Raw genomic sequence first — 21,694 nt, forward strand, 5'->3', positions numbered from 1 at the left:
GGCCACCCTCCTGCCTTGGGAGATGTGAAGCCTCCAGCTCCCCCAGACTCACTCTTCTCTGTGGTCTACAATGACCCCTGACCTCCATGAGCATCCAAGCCCCAACCCCCATTCTGCCCCATTCCACCCATTCTCACTGGGGCCCACTTCAGTAGCCGCAACAAGACTGCATTCCATGTGTCAGTCAACCAGCTTTATTGGGGTCCTGAACAGGAATGCGGGGAAGGGGCTGAAGCAGGGGGGCTGAGGCTGTGGGGCAGATGGAGCAACCGCCTCTCTGCAGCCTGATGGGCTGGGGGGTTGGCGGGGGAGCCGAGTCCTCAGTGGGTGGTCTGGTGCACCTGCTCGCGGGAGGAGATCACCCTGCCATCCTGCATCTCCTCCACGATGGTGCGCACCTGGCGGGTGGTCACGGCTGCAAGAGACGCCGACACGCAGGGTGTGGGCGGGCAAGAGACCCTCCCACGGCCCCGGCGGGAGCCGGCTAACCCCCAAGTCTCCCCCCACCGTGTGGTGTGAATGACTCTGCTGGGCCCCAATGTGCCAGCGTCCTTGCCCCTCGACATCCCGTCCACACACATCTCCCTTCTGCTCTTGCCACTGTCTCCCTTCCAGCCCATCCCTCTGCTGGTGTCCCTGTGTGAGTCCCAGCTCCCCGGATGGGCTTATTCTAAGAGGGATCTGCAAGAGACGGACCATGCCGAACAGGTGCTACACCAAACAGGGCCCATCTCCATTTCTCTGCAGTCTCCAGGGCACAGCCCGCGCTCCTGTCCTCCCCAGCAGACTGCTACCTCCAGGACAAGCACCGGGTCCCATCACCCTGTTCGACTATGTACCCCAGGGCAAGGATCATATCTTCCCTCCTCAGACTAGGTTCCGCGAGGCAAGGGCCATGTCCCTCTCTCCCCCAACAGACTAGAGTCCCCTGCTCTTGCCCCATCTGTTCAGGTCTTGGGAGCAAAGACCAGGAGATCATGTCCCTATGTCTCCATCAGATGAGAGTGCAGGGACAGGAGCATGTCTCCCCCATCAGACTAGGACGTCCAAGGCAAGGACCTTTGCACTGTCCCTTCCCGGCTCATCAGAGTTTCCCGCTCATTGGATCCTTCCCTGAGGATCAGCCCTGAGCCCAAACAGGCCTCTGCACCCACCCCTGCTGCAGATCAGCCATCCTTTCCTGGAGCTGGCAAGGAACAGCCCCAACAATGTGCAGATAGATGGTCTGACCTGAGCACCACACCCCCACCCCCCACCCCCGCCTAGCCCTCAGCCCTCACGCTCCTCCTTACGTTCTTTGGGCTTGTACTGGGTCAGGCTGCAAAAGAAAGAGAGATGAGGGGTTAGATGACTGCCTGAGAGCCCCACCCCTGCCCCCGAGGCCCCCAGCCCTGAGCCCCCACTCACTGGGCGTCCTCGCCCTCCAGCAGGCGGCGGTAGGTGGCGATCTCCTGCTCCAGCCGCGTCTTCACGTCCAGCAGGATCTTGTATTCCTGGCTCTGCTGCTCCATCTCGCAGCGCAGCTGGGCCAGCTGCTCCTCCACGCTGCCGATCAGCCCCTGGATCTGGGACAGCTGCATACAGTAGCGATTCTCCGTCTCCGCAAGGCTGCCTTCCAGGGATGCTTTCTGCAGGAGGGCAGGAGGATCAGGGGTCAGCCAGGGTGGTCAGTGCCCCCCTCCTGGGCCCCAGGTCCACGTCCAGTGCCTGGCAGCATCTCCTACCATGCTGAGCTGGGACTGCAGCTCAATCTCCAAGGCCTGCAAGTTGCGCCGGAGCTCGGAGATCTCGCTCTTGCCACTCTGCACCAGCTCGCTGTTGGTGGCCACCTCGCGGTTCAGCTCCTCTGTCTGCAGACAGGACCCCGAACAGGGTAGCATGAGCCTGGGACCCCTTCCCCAAGTCAGAAGACCCCCATGGCCACCATATGCTCAGTCCAGGGTCCCATCTGTGCCTAGAGAGCACCTTGGGCTCCCCCCAGGGCACCCCTGCCTCTGACCTTTCCTGGGCCTCTCAGGCCTCCTCCCAAGCCTGGATGTGGGGGGCGCGGCCTTCTCACCTGCTTCCTACTTCCCACAACCCCTGGACCATGGCCTTTGGGATGTTAAGCTTTTCTTATGAACCCCTACAAATGGGAGGAGCAGGAACAGGAAACGAGAACCAGCCACGACCCTGACCCCGGTCTCTGGTGCTCGCCCCTGACTTCCCGAGGGAGAGGTAAAGCTTGCCCTCTGCCTTCACTCCCAAGGCTGGGGTCTCCACCCAGCCCCCTTCGCCAGGCTCGTCGATGCACTGGGGGACCCCCATCCCCTGGGCTCCAGGTGGCTCTCTGAGGATGGAGCACCCCCAAGATGCTGGAGGTGGGCTCACTGCAGCCCTGCCCCAGGGGGGGCACCTGCTCCGCCACAGCACCCACCTTGCTGAAGAACCAGTCCTCGGCGTCCTTGCGGTTCTTCTCCACCATCTTCTCGTACTGGTCGCGCATCTCGTTCAGGATGCGGCTCAGGTCCACGCCGGGGGCCGCGTCCATCTCCACGCTGATCTCGCCGCCCATCTGGCCTCGCAGGGCGTTCATCTCCTGTGGGGGAGGGGCTCTGGGTGTGGGCATCTGGCCCTGTCCTGACCTGCCACCCCCACCCCTTCCCAGGCAAGGGCTCCAGAATTTCCTGGTGGAAACGAGGCAGCAGGGCAACTCCGACCTCTCTTTGCTCTGCTTACACCCTATCCGCTGACCCTCCTAAGGATTTTCATTCACTTGATCTTCAGGGACCCTGTCTTTGCCCTCAGACTGGGGGTTCCCTGGGGATAAGGCTTGTGTCTCCCCCATTAAACAGAGTATTCTCTGAAGATAAGATCTAATTCTTAGGTGTATATCCCCAAAATGTCCCCTATAATTGCCAATCTTCTAAGTGAAGCCCAGGCCAAGGGTTTGAAATGGGACGAGGAGACCTCCTTGCTATCCCCTTTCCTCTTGAGGGAGGCCAGGACGGGCAGGAGATGCCTCTGCTGGCCCCTGGGAGGTTCTCAGATACAGGGAAGTCGTGTGGCGTGTGGCGGAGGCGGCCCTGCCAGCTGGCTTTTGTCCCTGGCTCTCCCCTGTCCCTGGGGAACCAGGGCTCTGCAGACAGAGTGCGGCCCTGAGCAGTGACCAGCCCCAGGGTGCCTGCTCTTCCCACACCCCAGCCCCAGGTCCTTGCCACCCTCTCTGCAGCCTCTGTGACCTGTGCCCTGGCTGCCTCACCTCCTCGTGGTTCTTCTTCATGTAGGCCAGCTCCTCCTGCAGGTTCTCGATCTCCGCTTCCTTGTCAGCCCTGGCCAGGGTCAGTTCATCCAGCACCCGGCGCAGGCTGTTGATGTCGGCCTCCACGCTCATGCGCAGGGTCTGCTCTGCCTCAAACCTGCAGCGAGTACCAGGGACATCCGCCCGGGCTGCTCGACAGGTCCTGGCCCCTCACCCTGCCTGTGCTTGGCCAGGGGTCTAGGGATGGCGAGGGGGTGGGAGTGGGAGGAAATTGCAGACCTGGGGCCCAGGGACATTCCACAGCAAGGCTCCACACCCACCCTGCTTCCTTCCTTCTCTCCTCTCTGCCTCCTGCCACCCCCTCTCTCTCCCATCACCTGGCAAAGCCCAAAGATCTTCAGAATTTGCCGCCTCTTGGACTAAGGAGTGGGCTTCTAGCAGCTCGTAGGACACCCGCATTCCCCCCCTCCCAGTTCCTGGACCTTATCCAAAGGAAAAGGCATCTGAGGAGTTCAGGGGGTGGAGGAGGCAGATTTTCCAAGCTCCTCCCCTGGCCTCTCCAGGTGCCCAGCCTGGCCCAGGGGCCGGTGAGGACTCACTTGGTGCGGAAGTCGTCTGCGGCCAGGCGGGCATTGTCTGCCTGCAGCAAGATGTTGGCTTTGGCCTCATTGGCCGTGATGAGCTGGGGAGATGAGAGCACTCAGGTCACTGGGTAGGGGTAGCTTAGCCCAGACCAGAGTTCAGACGCCAGTTTCCCTGCCTGCGGGGCTGGGATGTGGCTGCCTTCTCCTGGCGCTCCCTTCCCGCCAGCATCTCCCCTTTACTGCTCTGTAATTGTTGGCAGAGGTGGGGCTGAGCAGAATTCTGAGGAGCTGAAACTTGCCTGCCGCCCCCCACCCCCCAACACCCCTCAGACCCCCGTTCCAGTCTCTGCCATTAAGGAGAGGAGGCATCCGGCTGCCAGGGCTGAGAAAGCCAAAGAAGAATGCAAGAACACCTCCGAGGCAGAGGCCGTCCCAGGATTCCAGGAAAGGGGGAATGTGGGCACTCCTTGGCTTTACAGTCGCGGGGGGCAGGGAGGGGGGGACATGGTGCCCCTGAAAGACTCCTCCAGAAGGGAGGCTAAGGAAGCCCTCACCAAATAGCAGCTCCAAATCAGAAGTCACGACCCCTAAGCCCTAACAGCGGGCTCCAGCTGGCAGCCCTGCCCCAGGGGAGGCCTGGATAGGACATTTGCTGAGCCCCAACCTCAAGAGGCCAGTAGGAAGGATGGAGAAGAAAGAAAAATCCCCAAATAAGCACACAGGCGGCCTGGCAGCCCTGAGGCCCCGCCCCTTCTCTCCCGCCACCTCTTCCTGGCAGGTGCTTGTCAAGAGCTCACCCCAACATCTACCTGGTCATGGCCCCACATCCCCCTCCTGCTAAGCCCTGCTCCTGAGGAGAGAGACACCCATGGGTCCAGGCACCCAGGCATCCTCTTATCTCATCCTACAGTCGTACGAGATGGCAGAAAGCTGTGCAGTGAGGAAGCTGAGGCTCACAGGGGCTCCACGAGGCCTGCCTGTCTCTGGCCCAGCCAAGACGAGCAGGACAAGGGCCGTGTAGCTGCCCTCGGCTCAGTAGGGGCCCTGTGGCAGTCCCCAGGCGGGAGGTGGGGAAGAGCAGCCATGCCCCCAGGACCCCCTCCCACCAGTAGGCCCCACCTTGTCCTGCATCTCCTTGATGGTTTTGAAGTAGTGGCTGTAGTCAGGGGCGGGCCCCGGAGCCCGCTTCTGGTACCAATCACGGATCTTCACCTCCAGGTCGGCATTGGCCTCCTCCAGGGCGCGCACCTTGTCCAGGTAGGAGGCCAGGCGGTCGTTGAGGTTCTGCATGGTGGCCTTCTCACCTCCCACCAGCAGCCCGTCAACGCCCCCAAAGCTGCTGCCATAGCCACTGCCATAGCCACCACCCGAGCCGAAGTTGTAGCAGCTGGAATAGCCGCTGCCCCCGAGGGCACTGCCGAGGCCACCCACAGACCCCAGCCCGCAGGAGCCGGTGCCCACGCCGCCCATCAGCCGGCAGGATGTGCGGGAGGAGCCGCCCCCCAGGCCCGAGGAGCCCTTGGTGGAGCTGGAGGAGGTGAACTGGCGGATGGTGGTGGTCATGGCGGCAGGCGCGGAGCGAGAGGGATGGTGGGCTGGTGAGCAGGAGCGCGGCCCCGAGGTGCGTGTGGCTGCCGCGGCTCGCTGCCCTCTTTATAGGCAGCAGTGGGCGTAGCGATTACAACAGGCGCTCTCCTCTGTTTCCATTCCCCTCGGCTTTCATCACCCCTGGCCGCCTGCCAGCTCCCAGGTGGCTGCGGGCCGCCCCCCTCCCACCATCGGGCTTTGCCTCATTTCTCCGGAACCCCCGTGCTGGGCCTCCGCGTGTGCCTGTGCGTGTCTCTGGTCACAGGCCCGTCACCCGTGATTCAGGCAGGCCCTCGGGCTACGCTTTCCCATGACCTAATACGGAGAAGAGGAGAAAAGGCAGGATGTCACCATCACATCACCGGGCCCTTGCAGGCAGCTGCCACCCCAGCCTGGCCTGCCAGGACCCAGTGTCCCATGGGGTAACTGGTTGGGAAGTGGGGCAGCCCCAGCCTGAGGTTGCTCTCCACCACACAGTGCACCACCCACCATCCTGGCCTCAGAGAAACTGGACTCACCAGATGACACGTTAACTCTGTCCAGCCTCAGAGCATAACCAACCCATTTTACAGATAAGGAAACTGAGGCTTGGGGGTGGGAGTGCAGCTTCTCCGCTGCCCCACCTAATCCCAGACGGACTGGCAGGGCTGCAGCCTTCAGCCCACCCTGCCTCAGCCCTCGCCCCCTGGGGGCCAGGCCACCCCAGTCGTCCTTCCTGCAGAGCCCAACACCCAGGGAGCAACTCCAAGGGCTGAGTCCATCTGATCAGTTTTCTGACCCCGTCCCCATCCCTAGGCCCCACCCCAGTCAACCAGCCTCCCCTTCTAACCTCCCCCCACCTCCCTCTTCTAGGGGGGTAGTGCTGGGCTGGGATAGACACTGAAGCTTAGCTGAAGGATGGGAAATGGGCGGAGTGAAGGGAAGTCATGTGAGGGGGACTGAAAGAACCTTGGAGGGCAATGCCCCCTTCCATCCTCCTTATCCCTCCTGTACCCCAACAGGCCTCAGTCTGGGTGACGGGCAGCTGGAAACCAAAAGGACCTTGCCTGAGAAGAGGCTCTTAGCTAAGACCCCAGCATGCCCCCTCCTCCCCCAAACCAAGCTTTCCCCAGGGGCTCCACCATCCCCCAGATGTGGTTCCTCAGGGTGGGCCGTGGATCTCGCCCCACAGCCCACCCAGCCCTGCCCACCGCCACAGCCCAGCTCCAGGTCCCAAGGGACCCAGCGGGCCTGCTGGGAGGAGTGTGGTGTTGTCCCAGACTGCCAATGGCTTCCACCTCCCTGACAGGTCCAAACAGACCCTGCCAGCAGCCGAGAGAGATTCCCCAATAGCCCAGTCTCTGCCAAGACACCAAAGCAAACAGGCCGCCCCCCCTCCCCCCACGCTCACCTGCACAAGCAGCTAGCCTGCCTCACACACACCCCTGAGCTGGGCAGAGCCGGTCTGGTTTCCTGGGCTCGCTGCATCATCACCACCTTCTGTCACCCATCACTGCCCTCAATCTCTCTTTCAGAAAGCCCCCCACCCAGCCCCTTTCCCTCTGCTCTCAAACCCAGACCCACCCAGGGCTGAGGCAGGGAGCTCACTGTAGACGCGTTTCATCCCAGTGAATGCAGGGCCCTCCCAGGGACCAGCCAGACACAGTGGGGACCCAGAGGTTGATTCTTAGAAACTTTCCCAGCCTGGCTAGCTGTCCCCTCCCTCCATCTCCAAATCCTTCTGCCTCCTTCTGCATCCTTCCCTCTTTATCCTCCCAGGAGCCCCAGGCCCGGGTGAGTGGGCAAGCAGGTTGACAGGTGACAAGCCAATGAGACCCAGAAGTTCAACAAACTCTCTTGCTCCCCCAATCCCACACCCTCAGCCCCCACTGCCCCAAACCAATAACCGGACCAGATCACACGATGTCAGACTTCAGGCAAAGCTTTATTAGCGGTGGCTGGGACAGACCCAGGAGGCCCCTCGGGTGAGGGGGCTGCAGAAGCATCAGCTCATGAGTGGGGCCCGACAAGCCCTCGCGACCCAGCAGGCTGAGAGCTGGAGGCGCTGGCCTCTCCCCAGCCCTTGAGGCCAGTGTGGCACTCCAAATGGGCCTTAGTGGGTGGAGCGGTGGATCTGCTCGCGGGAGGAGACAACCTTGCCGTCCTGGACTTCCTCCATGATGGTGCGCACCTGGCGGGTGGTCATGGTGGCTGCACGAGGCCGAGGAGGGAAGTTAGAGAAAACTTCAGGCAGAGCCCCTGCTCCAGCCACTTCCTACACCAAAAGGTCCTCAGCCTCTCCACACAGCCCCTGGGCCTGCACAGCCCCTCCCTAGAGCAGGACAGACAGGCTCTTACCTTCCCGGGCGGACTGTGGGGTCAGAGACGAGGAGTACTGGGCAGCCAGGCTGCAGAGAAAGGGGGAACAGTCAACACGGGGCTACCCACCCAGAGCCCGGCCCCCAGGAGCACAGCTGGGAAGGAGGAGAGCTGGGAGGGCCCAGGGTGGCAGGAAAGAGAGGGCCCAGCAAACCAGAGAGAAATCACAGCTGGGGGTGCACAGAAAAGAATGGGGACCCCCAGGGAGTCAGAGGGCACAGGCCCAACAGGGCAGGAGCCAGGCGAAAGGGACATTCCAACAAAAGGCCCAGCGGCACCTTAGGGCTGTTAAACAGGGATTTATGAGGAGTTGAGCAATTGGTTTTTCCATAACCCCAAGGGCCCAACAGGCTCCATAAAAGCAGGAGAGAGTGTGGTTAGACTACAGATGGACTTCTCCAACATCAGGAAGCAAAAGGCTGGAATGTATGGCTAAGCATGGACTCTCCAGGACATTCTCAGCCCTTCACACCTCCAAACCTCCTTGCCACCCGCCCTGCACCTTATTCCACCTAGTTAATGGCGTTCCTAGCTACACACTCAGGTCATCACTGTCCACTCCTTCCTGTGTCCACTCACCACTTCTTGAGTCCTGTCTGGGAGCCATGTCACCCCCCTATTCGGGCATCTGTCCTGTTTTTCTGTGTGCACCACCTGCCTTTCCCTGCGCTCTGCCCCTGCCTCACAGCAGGCCTTTTCAGTCCGACTCCCTGCCCAATGCCCCAACAGGTCTCCCTGACCCCACCCTGACTCTGATCCATTTCTCACTCTGCAGCCAGAGCGAGCGTGTACTAAACCATCTTTATGATCATGCCCCCTGTGGTGCCTCCCAATTTAATAAGCCAAGCCCTCGATCTTGAAGCTGGCCCTTATGAAACTTATTTCTGTAATGGTGAAGCTAAGCCTATTTAAAAACACACTTAAAAGTCACCCCAGAGAATGTCTTTTGTTGCTCAGATGTGGCCTCCCATAAACTCACTGCCCTCCCCATTACGTAAGACATGACTCCCAGGGGTGTAAATCTCCCTGGCAATGCGGGACATGACTCCCAGGGATGAGCCTGGCCCTGGCATTGTGGGATCGACAATGCCTTCTTGGCCAAAAGGGGGAACAGAAATGTAACAAAATAAGGTTTCAGTGGCTGAGAGATTTCAAGTAGAGTCAAGAAGTCATTCTGTGCAAGCTTCCCCAGACATTGCAAATTGCCTCAGTATGCCAAGCCCCAACCAACGGTATTCCTGTTGACCCCAAAGAAAACCCAGGGCTCCATCTAAGACTCTATAAAAGTTTTACTTATTAGGTTATTTTTCAGAAACTTAAAACCTCCAGATTGTTCCTATGCCAGATAAGCTCTGAAACTTAGAGGTACTAGTCTATCTCAGAACATGAACCGGAAGCATGCCCCAACCCCATAATGTCGACACCCCTTTCAAACATGAAGAAGTCAGAGTGGTCATTGTCCAAACATCCCTGAAGATTGAGAGCATGATCAAATGAAAAGGAGGAGTTGGAACAGAGAAGTTAGTATTTAACAAATGATTATGACTATTGAATCATTATATAGATATTTCTTTTTAGTTTCTAGTATATTAGCACAGCCAGAAGGAAATACCTGAAACTGTGGACTGTAAACCCCTACTATACTTTGAAATTTGCTTTATACCTACTTGTTAAACTGTACTTTGAAGTTTATCAGTTTTCTGCGTATATGTTATATTTCACAATATTGCCCACACCATCCAATCCAGCTGTTTTAATTTAGCATTCGAGGCTCCTCACAGTCAGGCCCTGGCCAGAGCTCTCGGTTCCCCTCCTGCAAAACCTCTGCAGACGAGTCCTGTTTCCCAGCCCCCACCCTGCCCCTCCCTCAGGGGCTTTGCCGGTGCAGTTCGGTCAGCTCGAATGCCCCCCCTGGGGGAGCCGCCCCCCGCCCACCCACGCCAGTGCCAGCTCCCCCCCCCCGCCCCCACTCACTGGGCGTCCTCGCCCTCGAGCAGGCGGCGGTAGGTGGCGATCTCCTGCTCCAGCCGCGTCTTCACGTCCAGCAGCACCTGGTACTCGTGGTTCTGCCGCTCCATGTCGCAGCGCAGCTCGCACAGCTGCTGCTCGATGCTGCTGATGACACCCTGCAGCTGGGCCAGCTGGGCCCCGTAGCGCGCCTCCGTCTCGGCCAGGCTGCCCTCCAGCGATGCTTTCTGGGGGCCGAGTTAAAGGCGGCTCCATGAGAGTGGCCCCCCTAGGCAGGGTTGTGGGCGCTGTCCTCACAGTGGGGAGGAAACTGGGCCAGAGAGGGGCCCGTGTGGCCAAGCGTGATGTGGCAGGGCTGGGTGGGGAGGCCTCTGGTTCTCCAAAGATGGAGGTCTAATGAGGCTGGGCCTGCCCTGGGGTGACAGGTCCCGTGCAGGTGGGGGACGAGGCCCTACCATGCTGAGCTGGGACTGCAGCTCGATCTCCAGGTTCTGCACCGTACGGCGCAGCTCCGTGATCTCCGTCCTGCTGCTCTGCAGGGCCTCGGTGCTGGTGGCCACCTCGCGGTTCAGCTCCTCCGTCTGGAAGGCAGGTGGGCACCAGGGGCCGGGGGAGGCTCGTGGAGGTAGGGCAGTGGACAAGAGCCGCCCTCAAGCCCTTACATCCCAGCATGCTCCCTGCCCCCCCTCCACCAGCCCCTTCCTGGCCTCTGTGGGGCCCCAAAGAGATCTGCTCACACCCAGACCCTCTGCCCACCCTGGAACCTACTGGAATTCACTTTGCTCTGTGGTATTTGCATCTGTTACTTCTACTGAACTGCAAACACCTCCCAGACAGAGACTGGATTGATTCACTTTGTGCCTGTTACCGTCCTTGGGACACTGAGGTTGCTCACTTTGTGTTTTTAGGAAGGGGATGAGTTATGCATCCAAACACACACTTGCATACAAATACCTGTTGTGGGAGAAGCCCTGGACCAGGGGCCAGTTCACCTGGAGGTGCTCCCCAGGCCACCACGAAGGGCCATGTGGGCTTGTGAGCCCCACACTGTGCATCTGAATCAGGAGGCGTTGGCCCAACTGGTTTCCAAAGGTCTTTCCAGCTGGGACACTCTGAGAATCTGCAAGTTTTCCAGCCCACGCCCAGCACACAGCACATGTGCTCACATGCGTGCACACCTGCTCACACACGGCCACCCACCTTGCTGAAGAACCAGTCCTCGGCGTCCTTGCGGTTCTTCTCTGCGATCTGCTCGTACTGGTCGCGCATCTCGTTGAGGATACGGCTCAGGTCCACGCCGGGGGCCGCATCCATCTCCACGCTGACGTCCCCACCCACCTGGCCTCGCAGAGCGTTCATCTCCTAGGCAGAGAGGAGAGCAGGTGCTCACCCAGGGCTGACCTGGGCTGAGACTCTGCTTCCGGCCTTCTCTACTGAGAAGACAATGACAGTCCCAGATAGGCCAAGGAAGCAGGTGCTGTCACATCTCAGACGTGCAGGGCGGTGGGTACCCACGATCTGCCCCAGCACACAGTGTGACATCAAGGGTGGGTTTCACCTACCCCCACAAGTGCCACGGCAGCCCTCAACCCCCGATGATGGCTGGGATAACGAAGGCCCACCTCACTAGCCGCCCTGGCCACTCTCCTGTACCTTGTGCCAACTACGCAGCACGGGCACAGGGAAAGCAGCCCACGATGGTGTCAGCCTGAGCCAGCCTGCCCTGGGAAGGTTCATTTGCCGGGGTGAGCAACCCATACCACCAGCTCAGAGCCAAGAAGAAACGCTGTCTCCGCGCCCTGAGTCTTGGGTCCCTTCCAGGTCAGGACAGCCCAGAGGTCCGCTGAGAAGGATGCCACAAGGACCCAGGAAGATATGACCTCATGGGTCCCCCAGCAGGGCCACGGATCCCCATCTTTTGGTTGAGGCTTGGGGTCCCCAGGACCCAGAGCTCTCTCTGAAAAAGGGAGGTGGGTGGGGGAGGTGGCAGAGGTGTAGAGTTGGACATGGTGTGAGCCGGGGGAAGGCCCCACGTGGCTGCGGATACTCAACCTCTCCGAGCCCAGGGTTCTCACTAGTAAAAAGGGGGAAGAGCATCCTTCTCCCTACGATGTTGTCCTTATCAGTTGCAATAATTGCTGTGAACCACTTGTGATGTGCTGGGCAGATGTTCACTGTCGATAGGACTATCGCTCTTGTAGTTAATTATAATAATTAGCATTGCATGTTCTTAGACTGATTCATTCATGAGATACTTAACTGCCACCAAGCAGTGGGTGGAACTCAAGAAACAAGGAAAGCAGCTTTGGGGGAAGAGGTCCCTCCAGGCCTTGCCCAAGGTCCCCTGAGGGTCCACCAGGGTCAGGGCCAGAGACGGAAACTGGACGGGGAGCATGGCCCACCCTGGGAAGATTCAAGGGCCCCGGTCTTGCTCCCAGGCAAATTTCTCCTGCACTCCCTGGGCTGCACCCACCTCCTCGTGGTTCTTCCTCAGGTAGGCCAGCTCCTCCTTGAGGCTCTCGATCTGCATCTCCAGGTCGGCCCTGGCCAGGGTCAGCTCGTCCAGCACCCTGCGCAGGCCGTTGATGTCGGCCTCCACACTCATGCGCAGGTTCAGCTCCGTCTCATACCTGGGCGGGTTGGAGGCATGAGCCAGGCAGAGCCCCATGGCATCCCCTCACGCACACACAGAGCTCTCTGCGATGTGCAGAGCCAGGGACCCATCACCATCCCCCAGGGCAGCCCCCCACCAGGCCCATGCTCACTTGGTGCGGAAGTCGTCGGCTGCCAGACGGGCATTGTCGATCTGCAGCACGAAGCTGGCGTTGTCAATGGTAGCCGCCAGGATCTGAGGGAGTTGACGGGCTGGGTGAGCAGACCCCAGCACCCTTTTGGCAGTCCTTTGGGGAGTAGGCCAGAGTGAGGGCAATGAGGGTCCCTGATAAGAATTACAGGGGGCCCAGACCAGGCCCTCGAGGGCTCACAGAGCAATGGGGCCATAAGGCCTACACACGGTACTGGGAGAGTTTCCCAGGTGCACCCTCCCTCCCTCCCTCTATGAGTCATTGCCCAAGTTTCCTGGACCTCACTCTATCTTCCCCAACTAAATTCACCTCTCAGCTCAGTTGACACCTCCTACAGGAAGCCCCCCTTGATTCCCTGCCTAGGGCCCTCCCCTCTCTCATACTTCCTCCTTTCCCACCTCTCTTTTATTAACCTTTCTTCCAGGGCAACTTTACACCTATTCCCATGACTTCTGGGTTGTTTCCTCCCCCCTCCCCACCTCTGCCCCCCATCCTCTCTTCATAATTCTCTTCAGAATCCCCAGCCTTGGGCACCATGTCTGGTCCAGAGTTGGCCCCAGGAAACATTTGTCTAATTAATTAACTAACTAATTAATTAATGAGGTACGACTAGTCCCACCTCAAACCTAAGGCAAAGTTTTCTTTTCCCACAGGGTCATCCAGGAGTGTAAAAGAGAACCTGGAAGGGAGGGGCTCTGGAAGGAGCAAGGGGTGGTTATTATTACTGCAGCCATTGTCGTTATTGCTGGAACGGAAGGTTGACCCCAGGGGAAAGGCCGGCAGGCAAAAGCAGCCCGAATCGGCCTCCCCCTCCCCCCACCCCAGATCCCACTCGAGATCCCATTTCCAGCCTGAACCCCAGGGCCTGTTTGTCACCCACCATCTGTGGCCTGCAGAGACCCGCCCCCACCCACCGCCCCACTCAGGATGGGGCACATGAGGGGGCAGGGAAAATCCGGGGGAGGGGAGGAGGGTGACTCAGCACGGAGGCCTGGTGCAGGGTTCACCTGGGAGTTGGGGGTGAGGTGCTGGCTGACCCCGAGCTTGGGAGCACTGACTCACCAGGGCTCCCCCGGGGTCCTTGCTGCCCAGACCCAGCCCAGTATCTGATCTGGCACTCCCAGTAGCTCTGCTTCCAGGGGGAAGTCGCCGGAATTCCCTGCCAGGTAGAAGTCCTGGGCAGGAGCAGGCAAAGCCCCTTGCAGGACGGCAGCAGACCCGGTCCTCCACCGAGGAAACTGGGCAGCCTCGCCCCCCAGGGTCCCCTCAGCTGCAGCCCGGCTCCCCCAGCCTGGCTGTATTCAACTCTTCAGCCCTTCACCTGCCTCTGGGGGCTGCAGCGCTCTAGCACTCTCCCCCAGAGCCGGCTGTGCACAAGACTCAGATGCCCATGTTTACAGCACGCCAAGGCCATGACCTTGGTGTTCACAAGAGGGCGTGTGTGTTGTCTCCTCCATCAGACTAAGCTAGAGAAATTCCTTCCCTTGGAAGCTTCTAGTCTGGGTGAGGAGACACAGCTCTTGCTCTGAGACTCCCCCACCCCACCCCAGTCTGCACAATGGTGGAGTCTCCTGCTATCCTCCTGGAAAACCCCAAAACACCCTTCACTGCAAGCCCAGGACCAGTGACTGGCTCTGGGCTGCGTCCAGAGCAGGTGAGTGAGTGAACAAATGAGTGCATGAATGATGGAGGTTTAGGGTAGAGGACGGAGGTCTAGGATAGAGGACGGAGGTTTGCAAAGGGCCGAAGTTGGGATGACATGAGTCAGAAGCAGGTATAAGTCAGAAGCAGGTACAGAGAGCCAAGGACGGGAGCTCCCACCTTGTTCCGCAGGTCCTCGATGGTCTTGAAGTAGTGGCTGTAGTCGCGGGCGGGCCCCGGGCCCTGCTTCTTGTACCAGTCACGGATCTTCACCTCCAGGTCAGCGTTGGCCTCCTCCAGGGCACGCACCTTGTCCAGGTAGGAGGCCAGGCGGTCATTGAGGTTCTGCATGGTCTCCTTCTCACTGCCCCCCAGCAGGGTGTCTGCCACTCCAAAGCTGGAGCCGAAGCCCCCGCCCAGGTTGCAGGTATAGCCACCGCTGTAGCCGCCCCCCAGGCCGGATGAGAAGCGGGACGAGGTGACTGACATGTTGCCACAGCTGCCAACTCCCAGGAGGCTGGGGGCCCGACAGGCACCCCCAACACGGATGGAGGACATCCGGGAGAAACCCCCTCCAGGGCCACCCAGGCCCTTCACGGAGCCCGAGGTTGAGAACTGGCGGATGCTGGTGGTGGTAGCCATGGTGCCTACAGTTCAGGCCAGGAGCGAGGTCTGGTGTGGACAGAGACCCCGGGCAGCCCTTTATAGCCAGGTGGAAGCAGGGCTGGGCCCCCAGCCCTTGAAGTCTGAGCCAAAACCCCAGCCGTGTAATTTGCCTCTGCACGGGCAGCACAGGGCCTGGGGCTCGGGCTGGACACGCTGAGCACATCCCCCTGGCCCCTCCCGCGGAGCCTGGCCTGGGCACGGCGGGCACTTAGCAGCCCATTGTCTGTCCAGAAACAAAGGTGGTGTTGGAACCGCAGCCCCGGGGTAGGGTGATCGTCCATCCTCAGCGGCAGTTAGGCCGCTGAGCTCATTCTCGGGGGGGAGTCAGCAGAACACATCGCTGGAAGCCAGGAAGGGCCTGGAACAAGGCCCTGGAGCTGGGAGGCCGGTTTGCCCCCCACCCAGTATTCCTGGGTTCCCGGAGAGGGCACTGACACCCTCCCCCAGATAGAGCATAGCCCTGAGGGGGTCCCAGCCCGAGGGGGGGAGACACAGACCCTGTCCTGAGGGGGCCCCAGTCTGAGGGGGAGATCTCTCCTGGGATTATTCCAGGTGTGAATGGGGGCAACACAGCCCCTGGTCTGAGGAAGCCCCACATCTGAGGTGAACAGACACGGCCTCCACCTGAGGGAGCTCTGCATCCGAGCCCTTCAGGGAGTCGATCCAGAAGCCTCAGCTTCTTGTTTGTGAAGCAGAGAGAATTCCTCTCTCCCAAGGTCCCTGAGGGAGTCTGGAGAGAGGCACCTGTTCAGCTCTGGTAAAATGAGCTTCGTGGTATCTTAAGGTCATGCAGGCGTTTCTGGGAGCGCAGGTCGGGGTCTGAGCTTGATCCGAGAGGATGAAGCAGAGGTTCAGGGTCACGGTCCCTGCTTCCTCCGGGTTCCTGAGGGAAGCCAGCCCTGAGGGGCTCCCAGTGGAGGCGCGAGGGGAGGAAGGCAGGCCATGGAGAGGACTTGTGTGCCAGGACACCGTCCGTCCATCGGTGTCACGCCCAGAGGAAGGGCCGCATCCCCAAGCCCGAGGCCGCCCCAGGCAGGGAGCTGTGCCACCCAGAGCTGGCGGCTGCACCCGCACCACCCAAAGAGGAGATTACCAGCCTAATCTCCGCGGCGCTAATGATTTACATGCTGCCAGGACACGGACATCTGAGTCAGGGGCAGCCAGGGCAGGGCAGGAAAGGGCAAGCCTGGCACAGGAGGGTGGCACACGGGGGCCTGGGCACCTGGCCTGCACAGGGGGACGGGGAGGGGGTCAAGTTTTCCATGCGGGCCTGGGGCTTCCGTGGTGAGACCAGACCATGGGAGGACTTCCTGCTTAGAAGGCAAGTCACAGCCCCAAAGGTGGCCCCTCACTTGGAGAATGCCAAAAACAGGAACCACACAGGCTAACTGGGGGGCAGAGAGAGCGATTAACCCCGACTTTACCCTCCTGTGAAGTCTGTGGGCCTCCGTGGGGCTGCTCAGGCGGGAAGGCTCAAAGCCAAGGCTAGAAAGCAAGACCACCAGGGCTCTTTCATTGAGGTTACACATAAGGAAGGACTTCCTGGCAAAGAAGAGCAGGAAGTGCAGGGAAAGCAGGAAAGGGAGGAAACCAAGAGAATCTGGAGTCACCTGAGTGGGCTCGAGGGAGGCCCTACACCAATTGGTCACCCTCACAGAGAAGAGCTACCCCAGGAAGCTCCCCACACCCACCCCAGGAGCTGAGTGTCCTGCCAGGTTGTCCGGCCAGGCCGCACTCTGGGTGCAGAGAAGAGAGCACCCTGCCTTCCAGCTGGTAACAGTCAGGGGCCTGGGGAGGGGGCCAGACCAGGGGACACCACCAGCTCCTCAGAGCCTCTCCCCAGAGCCCACACCCCCAGCTCTCACCCTTCGTTGGTACCCCAGCTCCAAAGCCCCCAGATCTTAGTCTTGAGGCCCAGTTTGAAGGGGTAGAGAGTTTATCGACCTTCCTCCCACCCTCCAAAGTCACCAAACCCCGAGTACTTGGCCCCCAAAGGTCTCTCAGCTCTGATATCAACCTGCACACTCATGGGCCCATTTCTCCCTCTCTGGGCCTCAGTTTCCCCATGCCAATAACTCCCAAGCCCCTCTGCCTCTGCTCGTCAGGGTGTCCACCTCCTATGAGGCCCCGTCTGGCTCCACAGACCCAGGAAGGCCTCACACACCCAAGGCCGGGCTCAGTGCAGCCTCTGCCCCTCGTGAGAGGATAGTTGGGACTACAGCACAGAGGCAGAAGCGCGGCCCCAGGGAGGACGCTCTGGCTCTCTGCTGCCCCCAGCCAGGGTTAAGAAGACCTGACATCCCTCCCACACAGCTCAGGGACCACCCCCCACCCCCCAGAGCCTCACAGCAGCGCTGAGAGCAAATGGAGGTGTAGGCTGGGAGGCCCAGTCAGCGCCAGAGCTGGGCCCGGAGCCAGGGCCTTGGGAAGCTCCCACTCTCCCTACCGGGGGAGGAAGGCTTGGTGGGAGCCCGCCAAGGGCTGCACAGAGGCCATCTCACTGTGACTCCTGCCTGGGCCTGTCCTTGCCTGGCAGCCCCAAGGAGCAGCGTCGGGCCCACCACCCCCGCAGCTGTCAGCAGCCTGGCCCCATGGAGGAGGAGGAAGAGGAAAAGAGGAAGAAATGCAAACAATCCTCTTGTTCCTGCCCCAGAGGCTGCTGGGAGCCAAGCTCAGACAGGAAAAGGGAGATGAGGGAGAGACCCCAGGGAGAAGGCTGGCGAAATTCCCAGCACCCCCCCAGTGCCTTCCATGCCAATCCACATTTGGCAATACCCATAGAACAACAACTCCTCGCCAGAGATTGCTGAAAAGCCAGCACACTCGAGGATGGGGTACGGACAGGCCCCACTGAGGATGTGAGCAGGATCAGGGTGTTTGTGTATATGTACTGGGTGGGGGGGAGGGTCCCTTGGACCATACCCACCCTTACTATGCTGATGGAAGGTGCAGGATGTAGAATGATCTGGGCCCAGGATACAGCTGATGCCCAACAGATGTAGATGCATGCTGACAATGAAGGTCACATCTGCCCAGTTGAACCTACAGGCCCCCCAAGCATTAACTGTCTCCCCCCAACCCAGGACAGTGCCCACCCCCCACCCATCCACCTCCACTTCCCACCCAGTGCCCAGGGCATCTGCTCGGAGCAGATGATCTGTATGTGCTTGTCAAAGTGTCAGGGTCATGGAGCCGGGTCCACACTGGGGTAGAGACAGGACCTAGGAGGGGAGTACACGGCCTCCTACCCCACCCCCAAGGACATGGGTCACATCACGAAAGGTGAGGTCCTGGGAAGGTGCTAGGCCCAGAGCCCGGGCCTCTCTGGGCTCCTAGTTGGGACCTTGGCTTGGCTTATGGGAGAACAACCCAAATCCTTCAGGGGTCCTAAAGACCCTCCTCCCACCCCCAGACCCCTACCTCTGGCCCCGTCAGCCCCCTTCCATCCTCCCCACACACAGCAAGGCTCTCTCTCCTGCGGGCACCATTCCCTGGGATGGGGCAGGGAGGGCCCGTGGAGGAGCTCACAGTTCCCCACCCCTTCCGTCACCCCACAAGCATCCTCCACCTCCAGCAGAAGCACCCTGGAACCACTCCCTCCTCCCTCCTGCCCTCGCCCAGCCCCACCTGCCGCCCCGCCCTCAGGTGGAATCCTCCGGCTTCCTCTATTCTGTCCCCTCCTGCCTCAGTCCTCAGCCCTGAAGCAGGCCCGCCCCGCCCAGAGCCACCCACTAATGGTTTGTGTCTGGTTCCAAAGGGAGCCCCACCCTCCACCTCCCCAGGGCCACGGGAGATGCAGGAACATCCCTGGGACTCCAGGGAACCTCCTCCCTGTTAGGAGAAGCAGGGGTAGGGGGCGACCCCAGTGCCCCTCCCAGGGGACAGACAGGTGACCCCTGTCCAAGGACAGCCGGCTCAGCCTTTCCCCTGCCCCACTCAGCCACCTCTTTCTGACAGGTTCCCAGGACACAGACACCCAGGGGCACCCTCCTTCCAGGCACAGCCACATCAGTTGCCAAGGGCCCCTCCCTGAAAAGGAGCAGGAGGCCCAAGCACCCTAGATGGGACCCAGGCAGGAGGACAGGGTGATAGGGCTGGGAACCAGTGGGAATGGGTGAGGAGAAGTTCCAGAAGGGAAGCCAGGATGGAGGGAGGCACCTGTGGGAAATCCCGCTGCTTCCCAGTTGAAGAATCCAGCTTGACAGCTTCCCTCCCTCCCTCTCCCCTTCCCCCCCTCTCCCCTTCCCTCCCTCTGCCCCTTGCTTTGCCTGAAGGAAGATGTGGGGAGGGTGAGAGGGGCAGCAGCTCAGGTGGGCCCCCTTTTCAGGCCTGGGACACCCCACCCACCCCACTTGACCCTGCAGACACTCTGAGGTCCCTGGGACCTGAGGGAATGGGAAGCCAGAGACGAAAGGAAATCTGGGCCCCTTCCCACCTTGCAGACCCCTTCCTACCTTGCAGACCCCATCCTCTGGGGTCCCCACAGCCCAGCCACCTTGCTTCCTCTGCTCTTCTGCCTCCGCTCCGGGAGCAGGCTGCTCCCTATTAATTCACTCTCATTTGTACCTGCTCCTGAATGCCCTTAAGTGGGTTCCTCAAGGGGTGGGGGGTGTGGCCCAGGCCCTTGAGGGAGAGGCTCTGTCTTCTCCCCTCCGAATCTCTCCATAAGTCCTCAGAGCAAAGGGCCATACTCCCCCCTCAGACCATGGACACCCTCTGACCGGGAGCTCACTTGGGGCTGGGGGATAGGAGGCTTGTGTCTCTCCCATGGGAGCCCAGGGATGCTCTGAACATGGCCTGTGTCCATCCTTCACCCTCAATCTTCCCAACACAAACTGACAGGGGAGGGGGAGACAGTTATGGCTCATTGTCCTGACACTGACCGCTGAGCCCACCATACTATGACCCACCTGCTTGACCAACAAGGTAGGAGAAGCAAGAGTGGGAGGAGCAGGAGAGGATGATCAGGGAAGGAAGATTACAGGAGGAGGACCAGGGGAGGAGGATCGGGGAGGAGGACCAGGGGAGGAGGATCAGGGGAGGAGGATCAGAGGAGGAGGACCTGGGGAGGAGGACCATAGGCGAAGGATCAGGGGAGGAGAACCAGGGGAGGAGGACCAGGGGAGGAGGATCAGGGGAGGAGGACCTGGGGAAGAGGATGAGGGGAGGAGGACCAGGGGAGGAGGATCAGTGGAGGAGGATCAGGGGAGGAGGACCTGGGGAGGAGGATCGGGGAGGAGGATCAGCAGAGGAGGATCAGCAGAGGGGGATCAGGGGAGGAGGACCAGGGAAGGAGGACCATAGAAAGAGGAACACGGGAAGAGGATCATGGAAAGAGGAACAGGGGAGGAGGATCAGAGGAGGAGGACTAGGGGAGGAGGACCAGGGAAGGAGGACCAGGGAAGGAAGATTACAGGAGGAGGACCAGGGGAGGAGGATCAGGGGAGGAGGACCTAGGGAGGAGGGTCAGGGGAGGAGGACCATGGGAAGAGGAACACTGGAAGAGGATCATGGAAAGAGGAACAGAGAAGGAGGATCAGAGGAGGAGGACTAGGGGAGGAGGACCAGGGAAGGAACATTACAGGAGGAGGACTAGGGGAGGAGGATCATGGAAAGAGGAACAGGGGAAGAGGATCATGGGAGAAAGAGCAGGGGAAGAGGGTCATGCAAAGAGGATCCTGGGAGGGCTGCAAGTCTTGTGCCCTCAGGAGGCAAGAGGGGGCCTTCAAATCCAGCACCCCCCACTTCAGGAGGTCTGCACTGGGAAAGGGAGTCATCCATCCTTTCCAAGGGCAAGACAGGAGGACAGGGCAGGACAGTTCCTGTGCTTTGCCTGGGCTCCGTGGAATGGTGTCCCCTCCACTAACTCCTCCCCACAAAGGCCTGTCTTGCCCGGGAAGATGCCTGAACCCCCCAGCCAGGAGCAAACTCCCGTCCACTGAACACCAGCCTCCCCAGGAGTCCAGCTCTCCTCTGCCTCAGAGCCAGAGGCCTCTCAGAGTCTTGGGTCCGATACATTCCTCCAGCTCCTAATCTTTACCTCCCCAGGGTCAGGCATCGGTCCCGGCACTACAAGGTCACGAGAAGAACTCTGAAGTCCAAGTCAGAGAACCCAGGGTCAAAGCTGGGCTCTGTGTGGCCTTGTACAAGTCACTTCTCTTCTCTCAGCCTCAGCTCCCTGTCTGCAAAATGAGAATACCAGATTTACGCGACAAGGTCTTCCTAAGGATTAAATGAGATGGCAGCAAAAGTAGCTTGCACTGTAGCTTGTACTACATGCTGGGGATTCCGTGCATGTTCAATGGCTCCCAAAGCTGGCTGGGAGAAGATTCCATACAGTGAGATGTGACCCTGCCCTCCCTGTGCCAGGCAGAATAGTGAGGCTCCACACAGGCCTGCATCCTAATCTCTGGAACCTGCGACTGTGTTCCTGACATGGCAAAAGGAGCTGTGCAGAGGCCATTAAGTTAAGGACCTGGAGATGGCAAAGTAACCTGGATTATGTAGTTGAGCCCGATGTAATCACAAGGTTCCTTGCTGTAAGAGGGAGGCAGGAGAATCAGAGAAGCAGATGTGATGACAGACGCTGAGGTCAGAGCGATGCGGGGCCACAAGCCAAGGAATGTAGGCAGCCTCTAGAAGCTGGAAAAGACAAGAAAATGGAATCCCCCCTAGAGCCTCCAGAAGGAATGCAGCTCTGCCAATACCCCAATTTTAGCCCCTAAGACCCATTTCAGACTTCTCACCTCCAGAACTATAAGAAAATAAAGTTGGGTCATTTTAAGCCACTAAGTTTGTTGTAATTTGTTACAGCAAATACAGGAAATGCATATACTCCCCTGGCC

General features: G+C 59.9%; 2 protein-coding genes across 4 annotated transcripts; both read right to left on the minus strand.

The window, feature by feature from the left end:
- Positions 1-248: 248 nt before the first annotated feature.
- On the minus strand, positions 249-5,388 carry KRT17 (keratin 17). Its single transcript, XM_037808672.1, has 8 exons — positions 4,945-5,388; positions 3,841-3,923; positions 3,242-3,398; positions 2,417-2,578; positions 1,725-1,850; positions 1,408-1,628; positions 1,293-1,318; positions 249-415 (listed from the first exon to the last, which is right to left on the minus strand). The coding sequence occupies exons 1-8, from the start codon at positions 5,386-5,388 to the stop codon at positions 321-323; spliced, it is 1,314 nt and encodes a 437-aa protein (XP_037664600.1). The 3' UTR covers positions 249-320.
- A 1,945-nt stretch (positions 5,389-7,333) lies between these two features.
- On the minus strand, positions 7,334-20,976 carry LOC119514089 (keratin, type I cytoskeletal 42). Of its 3 annotated transcripts, XM_037809655.1 has the most exons (9): positions 20,890-20,976; positions 14,364-14,492; positions 12,504-12,586; positions 12,212-12,368; positions 10,939-11,100; positions 10,194-10,319; positions 9,745-9,965; positions 7,750-7,799; positions 7,334-7,602 (listed from the first exon to the last, which is right to left on the minus strand). In XM_037809655.1, the coding sequence occupies exons 1-9, from the start codon at positions 20,905-20,907 to the stop codon at positions 7,505-7,507; spliced, it is 1,044 nt and encodes a 347-aa protein (XP_037665583.1). In that variant the 5' UTR covers positions 20,908-20,976; the 3' UTR covers positions 7,334-7,504. The 3 variants fall into 3 exon arrangements, with proteins under 3 accessions (XP_037665583.1, XP_037665581.1, XP_037665582.1); XM_037809653.1 differs by lacking the exon at positions 20,890-20,976 and having other exon boundaries at positions 14,364-14,980; XM_037809654.1 differs by lacking the exons at positions 10,194-10,319; positions 20,890-20,976 and having other exon boundaries at positions 14,364-14,980.
- Positions 20,977-21,694: the final 718 nt, after the last annotated feature.

Source organism: Choloepus didactylus, chromosome 18 (genome assembly GCF_015220235.1).
Source record: "Choloepus didactylus isolate mChoDid1 chromosome 18, mChoDid1.pri, whole genome shotgun sequence".
NCBI classification, from domain to species: domain Eukaryota; kingdom Metazoa; phylum Chordata; class Mammalia; order Pilosa; family Megalonychidae; genus Choloepus; species Choloepus didactylus.

Coding starts and splice junctions, on each gene's coding strand:
- KRT17 (XM_037808672.1), bottom strand. CDS start 5,388: ATGACCACCACCATCCGCCAGTTCACCTCCTCCAGCTCCACCAAGGGC. Junction 3,399..3,840: donor GCAGACGACTTCCGCACCAA/GTGAGTCCTCAC, acceptor TACTCGCTGCAG/GTTTGAGGCAGAGCAGACCC. Junction 1,851..2,416: donor AGGACTGGTTCTTCAGCAAG/GTGGGTGCTGTG, acceptor TCCTGTCTGCAG/ACAGAGGAGCTGAACCGCGA.
- LOC119514089 (XM_037809653.1), bottom strand. CDS start 14,825: ATGGCTACCACCACCAGCATCCGCCAGTTCTCAACCTCGGGCTCCGTG. Junction 11,101..12,211: donor TGAGGAAGAACCACGAGGAG/GTGGGTGCAGCC, acceptor CTCTCTGCCTAG/GAGATGAACGCTCTGCGAGG. Junction 7,800..9,744: donor CTCGAGGGCGAGGACGCCCA/GTGAGTGGGGGC, acceptor CTTTCTCTGCAG/CCTGGCTGCCCAGTACTCCT.